The sequence below is a fragment of the Hypanus sabinus genome, chromosome 13 (assembly GCF_030144855.1).
Source record: "Hypanus sabinus isolate sHypSab1 chromosome 13, sHypSab1.hap1, whole genome shotgun sequence".
In the NCBI taxonomy this organism is placed as follows: Eukaryota; Metazoa; Chordata; class Chondrichthyes; order Myliobatiformes; family Dasyatidae; genus Hypanus; species Hypanus sabinus.
Window position 1 is genome coordinate 18,161,130 of NC_082718.1, and position 15,724 is coordinate 18,176,853.

A 15,724-nucleotide genomic window follows, 5' to 3' on the forward strand; every position below is an offset into this window, starting at 1 on the left:
CCTGAGCTCAAATACAGTGCTTTCGACCGGAGCTGTTGGCGATATACCTGACAATCCAGCATTTCAGGTACTTCTTGGAAGATAGGCCCGCAATAAGCCAGTTTCACATATAGATCAACGTTTTTACTGTAACAAACAGTTTTCAGTACTTTGAAGGTAACTGTTGTCAAAGTAATTATGTACAGAGTTATCATGTAGGCAACACGTGGTTCTTGAATCACAGCAATCTCTGTTCGATCTTGTTCAAATGATTATTCATGTATGAGCCTCAAATGTGAATAATAGCGGGTGAGTCAACACTATAGTATGTTACAGTGATGCCCAGTGCAGTTGTTGCTTAAATTATGCATGTTTATACCAGCCCAGTTACTGCGTAACGCAGATGTGAGTATGTTGACAGACTTTCTGAACCCAAGGAGGCAGAGTCCATTTATAATGGCCTCAAATGCTGTTTCAGCTAACATGGCATCGATTAGGGATTTTAAACAGAGTTGTTTTTGTAATTTCTTTGGTAGTGCATCACATAATAAGTCAGTTATTGAGAGTAATATAACCTATTTTGGGCTAATAACTGACTAGTAATGGCTGCAGGTTCCTTTACATGTTCTGATGTATCATTGTTGTAACCATCTTATTCCTTTGGGCCTAAATAATTTATTTTATACTTTAAATTTTTAGTCAAACTATCATTAGTATTGTGCAATGTTAGAAAATGAGGTGTTCTTCACTCATGATATTCTTCTTTGATGTTCTATTTCTCTCATGTGAGCTTAGAAAATGGTTTACTTATTGAAAAATTTGTGTGTGCTAGCTCTTCTGCTAGAGACACACCTTTTTTTCCACTATCAATCAACTTTATGATTGAGGAATATATCATATATTCAATTCTGGACCCAACATATCGATGCAGCTATAAAGAAGGCAAGACAGGGGCTATGCTTCATTAGGAGTGTGAGGAGATTTGGTATGTCATCAAAAACACTCACAAATTTCTATAGATGTACCGTGGAGAGCATTCTAACTGGCTGCATCACCGTCTTGCGTGGTGGTGGGCGGCAACTGCATAGAATCGAAATAAGCTGCAGAGGGTTGTAAAATTAGCCAGCTCCGTCTTGGGTACTACCTTCCGTAGTATCCAGGTCATCTTCAAGGAGGAGTGCCTCAAAAAGGTAGTGTCCGTCATTAAGGACCCCCACCACCAGGATGTGGCCTCTACTCATTGCTACCATCAGGAAGGAGGTACAGAAGCCTGAAGGCAAATGCTCAACAAGTCAGTAACAGCTTCTTCCCCTCTGCCATCTGGTTTCTGAATGGACATTGAACCTATGAATGCTACCGCATTACTTTTTTATTTCCTATTTTTTGCACTACTTATATATAAAGTAGTTAAATATATATATATTTAACAAATTTCATGACATATGCTGGTGATATTAAACCTGATTCTGATTCCTTGGTGTAGACTTTTGTCATTTGCTAATTTGTCAGCTGGTCTCTGTTTTGAGAGAACACAATTTTTGATTGTTACCACTCATTTAGCTAGCACAAAATTGTTGGTGTGGATATCCATTCTACACCTGTCATTTAGGATGTTTCTCAGTGAATAGGATTAGAGCACTTTAAAAGCCCCATGCATTTGAAAGTATAGAGAATCATATATAAAACAAATATAGCACAGGAGGAGGCCATTTATCGCATTGGTTCATGCTGGTCAAGAAAGCGTATTCTGAAATTTTCCAAGCTCATTGTCTGTAGGCTTTGGTTTACAGCCCATCAAGTGCATATTCTTAGTATCGTAGTCTGGGTTTCAGATTGTGCTGTGCTTTCGGGTTATTAGCTATTCTGTGTGTTCCTTAAAACAGTCCTGTAATTCTTCCAGTAATCTTAAATTTTGACTTCTGGTAAAGGAAATGAGTTCTTCCTGCCCACTCTGTCCAGGCCTCTTTTTCCATAGTTCCTTCCAAAAAAAAATCACTTCTCAGTCTCCTGTTCGGAAAGAAATCATCTCTAGCCTAGCCAACCTTTCCTTGTGACTAACTCCTGAACGCTGACAACACCCTTTCCTTTTTTCCTTGTGATTCTTCTTAGATGCCTGTTAAATGCTCAGATATTATACTTAAATACATGTTGTTTTTATGCGGGGTTTAATGCATCTGGTGGCCCCACTGCATGTGACTTTGCACTTTAATGCTTTTTTATCTTAACTGGAAAAATGGTGACTAAATTTATATGCAGGTGCTTCCTTTTGCTGCAATCATTTTGGGGATAAGTATTACTTTTATTTCAATGGAAATATGAAACTGTAGTCTCAATTGCAGTTCTTATATTTCTAAGTTAGTGATGCATATCAACACAGCTAAAGTTGTCAGTATAACTGAATGCAGATTCTAATACAAATACTATTTGAGGGTTAATATATTAAATGGGTGGGATTTGTTCAATTAGGCTACATTGACAATGCAAAGAGTCAGTCATTGTTGTGAGCTGTCTGTATAATCTTCAAATATCATTCCTACATGTACCAATACCTTTTTTAAAAACTTTTTTTATTGAGTTTTCAAATAATTACAGAAATAAAAGAAAATATGAAAAAAGTATATATTTACCCTTCCCCCCCCAACATCCCTATAGAAAAAAAAAGAAAAAAAGGAAAAAAAAGAAAGAGTGCCTGGATATTGGAAGATCCCCACATGCTCCATGGAGTTCGTAATAACTTTAGTATATATATTTATTTCTTTCCTCAAATAACCAATTATTTCATCTTTGGAGCACCTATATATTTAATCCTGTGTTTTGTAAATAAGGGCGCCAAATTTTCAAAAATGTTTCATACTTATCTCTTAAATTATAAGTAATTTTTTCAAGTGGAACACAGCCATAAATTTCCTTCTTCCAACGATCTATACTTAAGTATGTATCCGATTTCCAAGTAACTGCAATAGGCTTTTTGGCTACTGCCAGTGCAATTTTTATAAATTCTTTCTGATATTTATTCAATTTGGGTTTAGGTTTTATCCCTTCAATATCGCCTAGTAAAAATAATATTGGATTATGTGGAAGTTGTGTCCCAATAATTTGTTCTAATAAAACTCTTAAATTTGTCCAAAAAGGTTGAATTTTAGAACAAGACCAAGTAGAATGTAAAAAAAGTACCGATTTCTTGGTTATATCGGAAACATTGATCGGATAAATTTGGGTTTAATTTATTTATTTTTTGTGGTGTAATATATAATTGATGTAAAAAATTATATTGCACTAATCTTACATTTATTGTATTTGTCATACTATCAAGACATAGTCTTGACAAATTTGTTTCTTCATTTTTAATATTCAAGTCACCTTCCCATCTTTGTCTTGACTTATGGACTCCTTGTTTAATTGCATGTTTTTGAATCAAGTTATACATACAAGAGGTAAATTTTTTAATCTTTCCTTTTTGAATTAAAGTTTCTATTTCATTAGATTTTGGCAATAACATTGTTTGACCTAATTTTTCTCTTAAATAAGCCCTTAGTTGGAAGTAACAAAAAAGAGTGTTGTTTGATACTTTATATTTATTCTTTAATTGATCAAATGACATTAATATACCTCCTTCAAAACAATCCTAATACCTTTTTTAAAAAAACCTGAGAGGAGTTTTCTCTTTGCCTCCCCTACTTAACCTCTTCTTTCTTTTTTCTTTTTATTTATTCAATCATTCACCAATTTAATATCAATAAAGTTTAAATGAATAGGTACTAATTTACGTTGCCTTCTGAGTTGGAATATCTAAAATTGAAGAATGAAAGGAGTTTCTTGGACTACTTGTTAAGTTGAGTGCTTTGCTTGAATCTGTTTAAGCCAGTGGTAAATGTTCTGGCATACCCTTTGCTGTTTCTAGACAATTGAAAAAATCAGGATTTAAGTTAGATCGTCAAACTATTTAACTTGTGCCCTGTTCTTGCCATAACTTGATAATGAAGGTTGTTTGAGATCCCAGTTATTTGTGATAATTGTTCCATGTCACCTTGACTTTAATAGTTTCGAACTCTTGCTGCCAAGTGGAATTGAATGCTGTGAAGTATTTAGTTGGCAGCCTTGTTTCTTAGCCGCTCATTAATGAACCAGCTGCAGATGTGTTTGGGCCAGGGATTCTGAGAAACTTATGTAGTGGTAAAACAATGATTCATCTGCACTTTTGCTGTTTATTCAATGTTCACAATGGTGTCCCTACCCTGGAGAACCACACGTAAATTGGTTGACTGCAGAGCACCTGCGTTCAGCCCAGAGTAGCATTTTCAAGCCTTCTATTCTCTGCCACATTAATTGGCATCTCACTTCTATTTTGACTTGTTGATATGAGACCCAGTATGAGCTTGAGAAACTGAACACATTACAGTTTTCTAGACACTGATGAATTCTCTAACTTCTGATTACTTTCATTCTCTGTCTGTATCAGTATTGGCCATTTTATTCTGCAAGTCATCCACCTGTGATATTTGGTTAGTCTTTTTCTTTCGATTAGCACATCCCAACTTGCTAATTGCAACATATTACTTTGCTTTATCACTCTCTAACGGACCGATTTAGCAACTTACTCCCACACCAATATTGGCTACCACACACATTGCTTTTATCGTATCTATCTTTTTTCCCTTCCTCATAAGCTCCTGCCATGCCCCATCTTCTCTGCAACTTTAAGCTTTAACTTTTTCCTCTCTCATTTCCAGTTCTAATGAGAGGGGTTTAATCTGATTGTTAGTTCTTTTGTAGGGTAATGTAATTGGTTGAAACGTACCTAATTCACAACCACTGACATTGAGCTGGGGTTCACTTTAAGAGGCTGGTCTGATGTGATGACGTAATTACATGAAGTTCAGTTACTGTGCTCTGTGTTCAGGTTTTTGAGTACAACACGAGTTGTTATGCCTCATGTAGTTTTATTTGCGAAAACCTACATTAGTGACCCCGATGTTCTAGGACGATTCCACAGTTATTGATCATGTTGGCCAATGCAGTCGCTTTGAAACTGCTGGAGTTTTGGAAGCAAAATGCTGTTGCTCAGTTTGCACAAGCCAAAGCCCAATTCACGCTGTGAGAAAACTCTGCCAAGAACACCAAATATTTCTATGTGGTAGCATTACTCAGTAATTCCACAGCAGTGAGAGTGTTGAGTCTACTTGAACACTTGCCTGGACATGATAAATACAGATCACTGAAAACTCACCTTTTACGGACTTCTGGACTATTGGAGTCTGAGCGTGCCGAACAATTGATCTGCACGTCCAGCCATCGGAGCTAATGGACCACATGCTGTCTCTCCTGGGAAATCACCATCCTTGTTTTATTTTTAAAGAACTCTTTGTGCAGCAAATGCCTGATCAAGTTCGCATAGTGTTCACTAATGCAGCTGTAGAAGTCTATAGGGAGCTTGCAAAAATGGCTGATTGTCTACACTCACCCAGGCAGAGGTGCATCATTCCTTCTCCTTTCACTGCTTCAATAAGCTTGGTCCGCAAGGCCTCCAAACAGATGATGCCAGGTTTGCGATTTTACTTCGCCTGTTTGGTACAAGCACTAGGAAGTGCCTTGCAGCTTCGACAGTGCCAATACATCGAGACATCAGAGGTCTGCGAACACTGTGGGTTTCAGCTGCCAGGGATGGCTGCTGTTCATTACGGGCACCCTTTGAAGGCGACACCTCCTGTGTGACACAGGTGCTCAAGTAAGTGTGCTGCCAGCATAGCTTATTGATGAGAAGGCAAAGAGCAAAGTAACCTTGCTGGAGGCTGCCACTGGCAGCAGGATCCAGACTTAGAGGATACAATGAGTGACACTCTGCTTCAGTGGACGATGTTACACATGGAACTTCATCCTGGCTAAAGTGGCTAGACCTTTGCCTTGTACAAATTTCCTGTGTGCCCAAGGACTGTTAGTCAACCTTAGGAAATGCTGGCTTGTGGATGTCAAGGACTTTGGGTTGTTCCCTGCTCCTCACACCGACTCTGTCAACCACATGCACTGCTGCATGTGAGTTTACTTGATTGCTGGGTGAATTCCCAAACCTCACCAAGCCCACATTCTCCACTACGGTCACAAAAGATGGGGTCAAGCACGATGTTTCCACAGCTGGCCCGCCAGTCTATGTCCATGCATGTAGACTGGACCCAGAAAAGTTGGCACCGGGAAGGCTGTGTTTGCCAACATGGGAAGACTTGGTATTGTACATCAGTCAAATAGCCCCTGGGCTTCGACCCCCTATATGGTCCCTAAGTCCAATGGTGGTTGCTGCTCATGTGGCAATTACTGACACCTTAATGAGGTCACCACCTCCAATCACTACCTGTTCCCACACGTCCAAAACTTTTAGGCACATTTAGCTGGAAAGTTAATTTTCTTCAAAGATAATTTAGTTCGGGGCTACTGTCAGATACATGTGTGCTCGTAGGACATTCCTAAAATAGCTGCGATAACCTCATTTGGCCTCTTTGAGTTTCTGTGCATGCCATTTGGGCTGAAAAATGCAGCTCAGACTTTCCAATGGCTGATGGACTCTGTATTAAAAGACTTAGATTTTCCTTTAGTTTATATGAATGACATACTTGTCACAAGTGCATCCAAATCTGAGCATGTATCCCATCTCCACACACTTGTTGAGTGTTTAAGCCAGTCATGGGCCTGTGGTTGGCTGACATTAATTTTAAGTTCAGGGAAGCTGGGGTTTCTCTCCTGTGTGAGATCTCAACCTGTTGCCCTGGCGTCATTGTGTCCACAAATGGAGACGGACTGCTTTTGATTCCATACATGGCCTCTCGCAATCAGGACAGAAGGCTTCACAGAAACTGCTTACGTTAAAGCTTGGGTGGCACGGCCTTAGAAAGGGCATGCGTGATTGGACTGCAGCCTGTGTGAAGTGCCAGTGAGCAAAAATTGACCATCATTTTCAGGCACCTTTTAAGGTCTCTGAGCAATGGTTTGACCATGTCAAAGTGGATCTGGTTGGTCTTCTTCCCTGACTCTCCCCTACCCGTGGTTTCATGCTTCTTCTTACCTATGTGGACCATACCACCAGGTGGCCAGAGGGCATCCCTGTAGCATTGACAATGGCTGCAGACGTGGCTCAGATGTTCATCAGCACTTGGATTGCTCGGTTTGGTTCCCCATCTGATATTTCCTCTGACAGCAGTCCACAATTCATATTAGACCTCTGGGCTGTGATAGCTCAGAACCTCAGTGTTAGGCTATGTCACACCACAGCTTATCACCCACAGTCCAATGGCTTAGGTAAGCAGCTTAATCGCTTCTTAAGGGCTGCTCTGAGTGATTCTCTGACCAATGTGTGTTGGCTTGATTGTCTCTCGTGGGTCCTGCTAGGGCTCAGAACAGCTTCAGAAGAGATCCTGTAGACATTTGCGACTGAGTTGGTATACAGGCAGCTGTTAGGAGTGCCAGGTGATTTTATTCTTGATGCCACAACCACCTGGTCAGCCTTTTAACAGTATTCCACCCCCCTTGGTAAATTCAATTCTTCTGCGCCTTTTCCTACCTTCCATCATGATATACAACACTCTTGGGTCCTGCTGACCTACATTCTGACTCATTTGTTTACATCTGCCGTGATGCACACCAACATCCCCCTTAGGTCCCTTTATGATGGCCTGTTTCAAGATTTAGAACGGAGAGTAAAGACTTTTATCATAGATAAGAGGGGTAAACCTCAATATATTTCGATAGGTTGCCTTAAGCTGGCCCACCAAGATTTGGAAGATTCCCCTACCATCATGACATGACTGTGAGCGGGTCAGTGCATCACAGGACAAGCCAGAAGCACCTGTTGTTCCAGCAGCTCATACGAGCTCTGGACAGGCTTGCAATGCCGGTTTTGGTGAACTCTTGGAGGGCCTGTGTAGGGTAATTGGTGAAACATGCATAATTCACAGCCACCGACATTGAGTTGGGGTTCCAGAGGCTGGTCTGATGTGATGATGTAATTACGTGAAGTTCGGTTACAGTGCTTTGTGTTCTGGTTTTGGAGCACGATAAATGTGTTGTTACGGTTTTTCTTAAACATAAAACGCCTGGTGTTGTTTTATTTGTGAAAACTTAGATGTGAATGTGAACTTTATTTCTCTTTCCAAAATGATAAGGTAATAATTAAACCATCTATCAATTATAAAATCTATGTCCTTATATTTTAAAAACTCAAATATTTTGCAGATTGGTGCCTATGATCAACAGATATGGGAAAAATCTGTGGAACAACGAGAGATAAAGGTAATGTATTTTTCATTTAATATAGGTACTACGAGCAATAAAAGTAATATGCAAGAATAAAGTGAAATAAGAGGTGAATTTTGTATTTAAATAGGACATGAGCTTCCAACATGCATATTAATTATTGTTGAGAAGTAGGAAACAAAAACATTGCAAAACAGTAATTGTGGACAGTACTGGTTTTTCTGGTATAAAAGATTTGGCAGAATAGCTTTTCTGATTGGTGATCTAAACAAAAAAATTGGTTGAGAACTCTGAGATGGGTTTAAGATTCTGAAATACTTAATTAATGTCTTGGATGTTATGTGGCTGAAATATATAATACTTCGGCTAATATTTTCAGGGTGGGTGGTGACACCAATATATAAATATTTCTCATTTTCTTATCTCACAAGGATTCAATGGAAAAAAAAAGCTGTATATTTGGAAAAAAACATCAAATAATATAAGAGAATTTGTATGTTTTTCAGAAATCTGAAACAGAAGTGTTTCTTGGGAATATTCAGCATATCAGCCAGTGTTTGTGAAGAGAGGAGAAAGATGGCACTTACTTTGGAGATGGGATGATCTTGTATCAGAATTAGCCAGATCTGATGTAAACAGGATAGCTTGGCTTTCTGAAATTGGGATCGAAAGGGACAATGAATCAGCTATGATAGAATGGCGAAACAGATGTGCTGGGCTGAATGGCCTAATTCTGCTTTTATATTGTATGGTCTTGTGGTTTTGTATGCCTAGACAGAAGACCAGGTACTGTTTCTTGTTCTTTCGTTGGCATTGTTAGAACATTGAAGGAAGCCAATGTCAGAGGTCAGAATTAAAGTTGGGTGGAGAATTAAAGTAACAAGCAATTAGAAGCTCAGGGTCATCTTGTGGACTTGAATCAAGGTAATACACTCAATGGTCGCTAAATCTGGGTCCCTCAGTGTAGAGGAGATGACATCATGAGCACTGACTGAAGCCCATTAAATCGGAAGAAGTGTATGTGAATTGCTACTTCACTATAAGGGCTGTTTTTGTTGCTGGAGGATGGAAAGGGAAGAGGTAAATGAAGAGTTGTTGTAACTCCAGAGGTTGCATTGGAAAGAGCCATTAAAAGTGGCATTGGTGGAGATGGTATAGAAAGCTAGAAACTTGTGGAAGGAATTGTTCCTTCACAATACTGGGAATTTAGTAAAAGCAGAAATGTTTGAAGCGGAGATGTGTAGAGCTCTATTGTGGAAGGGAAGCCACAACTAAGTGAAAGAATATCAAAGGCAGTAGTATGGAAACATCTGCAGAAAAGATACAATAGAAATTTGGAATGGGGGCTGATGGGAGAATAGAATGGTGTCCTTGCAGGAAGCAGGGTTGGAAGAGATGTACTTATGATCTGTGTGGAGGTTGGTGATTAACCTATACCCCCTGACATGAAGAGTGGAAGGAAAATCAAAAGGAGACAATTTGAAAGCGAGAACAGGGTGGAAAATTGACAGTGAAGTTCTATTTTAGTTTGGTGTGAATACAGGAAGTAGCACTGCTACAGTTATCAGTGTTGTGGGAGGAGGCTTGTAGGATTCTCCATCTCTCACATAACAGTGTGTTGTGTTTTTCTTCTCTCCATAGATGCTGCTTGAAATGTTGGGTACTTCTAGCATTCTCCTTTAGATTTCCAGTCAACATATTCCTTTACTTTCTGTAATTGCTGTATTTGTGATGTCAAGACAATCTTAGTTTCCACCATATTTACAGATAATCCATTCATCTCTTCCCATCTACAATTTAGAGCACACTTGTTTTCTCATTATCTAGTTCCAATAAAGATCTTCTGCCCTGAAACATAGACTTGATTTTTCTCCACAGTAGCTGCTTGATTTGTCAACTATTTCTGTCATTTTTTTCCCCATCATCTAGAGTTTTTTGCTTTGAGTACATCCTAAGCTTGTTTAAACATTATTTTTTGCCTTCCTGCTTTCTTTCTGTATCTCCATGTACAAAATAGTATGGAACTTTAGTTCATCAGGGAAATTACCAGCATTGCGTGAAGATTCCTGACTTTAGAATACGTGTAATTGTACCGGTTTTTCTACTGATTAAAAGGATGGTGCATTGGGCGTCTATTTGATTTGTGATGCATGAATTCAGCTGCCTATCATGTAATTCAAGAATTTAACACATATCAAAAGGGCAGGTAGGCAGGCAGAAAGGGTGGGGTGACTTTGTTGGCATAAAATGAAAGAAGTGACATAGGATCAGATGATATAGAATCCTTGTGGGTAGAGTTAAGAAATTGCAAGGGTAAAAAGACCCCAACAGGAGTTATATACGGGTCTCTTTCTATACTATTATAGCGTCAACAAGCCAGGTTCAATTCCACTGCTGTCTGTATGAGCTTGTGCACTCTCCCCATGACCGTATGTGTTTCCTCCCACATTCCAAAGAGATACAGGTTAGTAGGTTAGTAGGTTAATTAGTGGGTGTAATTGTGCAGCATAGGCTCATTGGGCTAGTGGGGCCTGTTACCATGTTGTATCTCTAAATTAAAAAAAACTAAGAGGGGAGCTGGCCAAAATTGATTGGAAGGGGGCATTTATAACGATAACAGTAGAGCAGCAATGGCTGGGGTTTCTGGGAGTAACTTGGAAGAAGCAGGATCGATTCATCCCAAACAAACATTCTAAAGGGAGGATGGGTCAACAGTAGCTGATAAGGGAAATCAAAGATTGCATAAAAGCAAAAGAGAGAGCATACAATGTAGCAAAAATTAGAGGGAAGCTAGAGGACTGGGAAACTTTTAAAAATCAAGAACATGCAGCTAGAAAGCAATGAGAAGGAGTAAGGTGAAATATGGAGGTAAGCTAACCAATAATATAAAAAAAGATACCAGAAGCTTTTCTCAGATATGTAAGGAGCAAAAGGGAGGCAAGGGTGGATATTAGACTGCTAGAAAATGACACTGGAGAGGATGTAATGGGGAACAAAGAAATGGCAGATGACCTGAATAAGTCTTAATGGAACACGTCAGCAGAGTGCCAGAAATTGGGAGTGTCGGGGCAGAAGTGAGTGTTTGTGTGATTATGAAAGAGAAGATACTTGGGAAGCTGAAAGATCTGAAGATAGGTAGACCAGATGGACTATACCTCATGGTTCTGAAAGAGGTAAATGAAGAAATTGTGGAGGCATTATTATTGATTTTTCAAGGATCACTGGATTCTGGAATAGTTCTGGAGAAATTAGCAAATGCAACTCCACACTTTAAGAAGGGTGGGAAGAAAATGGCAGGAGATTTTAGGCCAGTTAGCTTGACTTCCGTGGTTGGCAGATATTGGGGTCCATTAGCAAGGAGGAGGTTTCAAGCTACTTGGTGCGTCATGATCAAATAGGTCAAAGTCATCCTGGTCTCCTTAAGGGGAAATCTTGCCTGACTTATCTGTTAGAATTCTTTGAAGAAATAACCTCCAGGATAGACAAAGTGGATGTCAGTGGATGTTGTTTACTTGGACTTTGACAAGGTGCTGCACACGAGGCAACTAAATAAGGTAAGAGCCCATGGTATTACAGGAAAGAGACTAGCATGGGTAGAAGATTAGCTGACTGGGAGGATCCAAAGTGTGTGAATAGTTGGCTGCTGGTGACTGGTGGTATTCCTCAGTGGTAGCTGTTGGGCCCGCTTCTTTTCAAGATGTATGTTATTGTCTTAATGTGGCTAAGTTTCGGATAATACAAATATAGGTATAAAGATAACTAAACCACAGTCAAATATGATTCAGGTTAAGGTAGTTACACAGTTTGAGCAATCCTTTGCATTTTTGCTTGTCTTTTTGTTTTAATTTGTTCAATCTTATCACTATCAAAAAGTTACTTTATTTTACTTTGTTGCAAATCTACATCATGCTGTTCCTTTCACTGTCTTGATTACTAAGTAGTCACTGCATACTTTTACTTTTCATTGTTTCTAATATTATTTTACTCTTTGCAGTTTATTAAATTGGTAAGTACTTCAGGAAATGGCTTTCTGCTTGCAATTTAAATTTACTGTGGTCAGCTGCACTTTACTTTTACACAAGATTTTTGATTTTAAAGAAAGATTTCCTTTGCGTACTGCTGGTACAACCAATATAAATGTCTTTTCTATTTTGCTACAACGTGTAGGAAATCTTGTGTGGCCACCTACTAATAGCATGGATGTGAATTGTACTATAGGGTTTATTTCGCACTTTAGCATGTACAATTGCAAAAGTGTCTGAAACTAATGTCTATGTGGTATTAATAAAACATTTGAAGGTTGCACACTCATTTGAGCTAATGAGCTGCCAACTGCTATAGGATGTTTTGAAGCTCTTTGTTATGCCTGTTATTTATGCATATCCTCTAGTTTAAAAGCTTAAGCAAGCAATTTTGAAAAGTAGGATTTATTGTACTTTTTTGGCAATGCTAAACTTAAAAACCTATAGTACAGCTTCAAAGGAGCTAAAGCCTGCACATATCTTTTACAGACTTGCAGTCCCTAGGATATCATATGGTGCTCCACTGAACATTACTCTTGGAATTGGTGGAAAAAAATATAGGAATTCCAATCCAATTCTGTGCAAGCTGCAAGATATCCAGATTAGAAATATGAAAGTCGATCACTAACTTTAAAAACTGGTACATAGCATTTGGATCTTATTAGCAGTACAAACTCATCAAGGCATTGCCCATTTCTTTAATTATTAATAAATATATATCATTATTGCAGCACCATTTTGGCTGATGTGCTGCACCCCTGCTTGTATTTAGGTGATTGGATATAATGGGGGGGGGGGTCACTGAAATTAAGAATTCTCAATGATTATGTCAAAGGTAAGCCTAAATATTTATAACCAGAAGCGATGGTACTAGTGTTCAATACCATCATTCCCTCAGTAAAAATAACCCAGCTTCAAAATCTGGGCTTCTGTGCTTCCTGCAATGGATCCTTGATTTCCTTATTGGGAGACCACAGTCAGTGCAGATCAGTAACAACATCTTCTCACTGACTATCAACACCTTTAGGGTACATGCTTAACCCATTGCTCTCCTACTCTCTGTACCCACATAACTGTGTGGTTATGCCCAGCTTAAATGCCACCTATAAATTCACAATGCCACTACTGTTTTTTTTTTGGTAGAAGCTCAGATGGCGATGATGGAGTTAGACAGATTGGCTAGTTGAGTGCTGTTGCACTGACAATCCTGTTAATTGTCAGCACCCTTTTGAAACCAAAAGTTCTTTCCTGAATTTCAAGGATGAAGTCCTTTGCATAGAATTCATCACTGATATAAACGCATTTTCACCTCTGCTGTGGTTGCAAAGTCTATTCTGCTGAGCATTTTGTTATTAGCCTAAACAAAAGCGTTAAAAATGAGGAAGCCAATTTTAGCTCATATATCCACAATGCCTAAGGCTTAAAGATTCCCTTCTGCAGTAATTGATAACAGAATGCCATCATTTGTACTCTTGGAAAGGAGGGGGTAGAAGTCAGAATAGGATGGTGGGGGGGAAGGGGAAGACGTACACACTGGCAGGTAATAGGTGAGACCAGGTGAGTGGGTGGTGGAAGAGGATGAAGTATGAAGCTGAGAGGTTCAGAAGCCATGTGTTGCTTGAGATTTCCAGCATCTACAGAATCTCTTGTGTTTATAATTTTAATTAAGTTGCAATACACAGATTTGATCACAACAGATAGTGAGTAATGTAACATCTCTAATGGGTTAGCTTGTTTTTGCTCTTTGCAGTGCTACCTTGGTGACAGGAATTAGAAGTCTGTAGTGGAGGTGTAATTTTGATCAGAGTCCTGCAGTTTGAATTGTATTCTCTTGAACAGATTAACATCCGATTAGTTTTGTTTGTTTTGTTTAGTCATGGATCATTTTTGATGTGATCCATTTTGGATGTTTCAATATGACCACAAGTTCCATGTTGCCACCTTTGTACTTCCTTTATGTACTGTTTGCATCACAGTATATTGCATAGAACATTTTTGTCTGTATATTTTGCTCTGCTAATTGTGAAATTTATGGTTTCATTACTCCAATATATGTATACAGTATCTACTTTAGTAATTGCAGCTTGTTGATTGAGCACTCGTATCTGACATAGTGCTTAATTTACATTTCTAACAGGTTAGTTAGTTTGATTTTCATCCATCAGAATAAACATTGCCCAAATTCTCACTTCAGAACAGAGCCTGAGAATCTTGACGTATATGGCCAAACGTGTGACAAACTGACTGTGAAACTGCTATCTGAAGGGATGTTTTAACCTCAGCTAGTTCACAAATAATTTCATTCACATCCACTCCATGATAGTAACAGAATCATTCCCCAAAGCAACTGTAAGGTGATTGACACTGGCCAAGAAATGTTGCTTGTAATGTAGCTTATAAATGAAGTTATCGTACATAAGCCTGTGTGACATTAACACAAAGCTGAGAATTAATTGTTAGCTGGCCCAAATTAATGTTCAGCCAGGATCTAGACTTTGTCATGTGCTTAGTCTAAGTGCGTATAAAAGAACTGAATTCCATAATTGAGGAAAATATTAGTGTCAAGCCTTTAACATTATGGCAGCACCTGCCCAAGTTTGAATTCTAATAAAATTGGAATCATGGGAGCTCATTCTGTTTGGTTTCAGAACCCTGCTGCAGGTTTTCCTTCGAAAGGAAGGTACTCAGTTCACCTACTTTCTGATTGCTGACCTCCCTCCCATCATGCCATCAGAAATAGGAATGTTTATTGATGATTGTGCTGTCAGTTCTAAATGCAAACAGTGCAGACCCACAATGTACTCTGGCGGAAAAGCAGCAAATAAAGTTGATGCTGCACAAGTACTAGGGAATGGTGACCGGCATTGAGAAAGAATCTAGATTAACAAGCATTGCTGTTGTCAAAGCAAATATAATTTTTAATCTTGGCATTTGCTGATGAACAGAAATTTAAATCGACCTGCTGTTATAAATACTGTGCTTTCAAGGCAGGTCAGAAGAGGAGCATTGTAGTGAGTGGCTCACCTCATAATTTCAATGTTTCAAAAAACCTGAAGGCCCAGGTTGGAGTGCGGAATATAAAATTATAATGCTGGAAATAATTGGTAGGTCTTGCAGCAATCATTGAAGACACAAGCAGAGTCAGTGTTTCACATGGATGACCTTTTGTCAGTTATTGATCTGAATTGTTAAATCCTATTTCTGCATGGTTGCTGCCTGACTTGCTGTGTATTTGATTCAGATTCCCAGCATGAGTAGCATTTTGCTTGTGGTGCAATAAACTCCACTTAATTACATTTGTATGACTCTAACAATATTCCAGAAACTTAGCTTCTTCCAGGATGAAATCGTACATTTAATTGGTACTCCCTCCTATGCTGGTATTCTGGGGTTATAATGTGTATCATTCAAAGGTGCAATGCACTATCTTGCAAAGGCATTATAGGGAAGTCCTCTGATTCTGTGATCTTCACATTTAGAAGAGA

The 15,724-nt window shown here is 38.9% G+C and overlaps 1 protein-coding gene across 4 annotated transcripts in view; it reads left to right on the forward strand.

The window, feature by feature from the left end:
* The window catches only part of LOC132403684 (protein PHTF2-like), a 91,442-nt gene that overhangs the window by 28,499 nt on the left and 47,219 nt on the right, over positions 1-15,724 (forward strand). For 2 of the 4 annotated variants that reach the window (XM_059987245.1, XM_059987248.1), the window contains one exon: positions 8,197-8,253. In XM_059987245.1, coding sequence (XP_059843228.1) covers positions 8,197-8,253 — 57 coding nt within the window. Of the gene's footprint in view, positions 1-909; positions 965-1,049; positions 1,271-8,196; positions 8,254-15,724 lie in introns of those variants that run through there. The other 2 variants (XM_059987247.1, XM_059987246.1) reach the window with 2 other exon arrangements.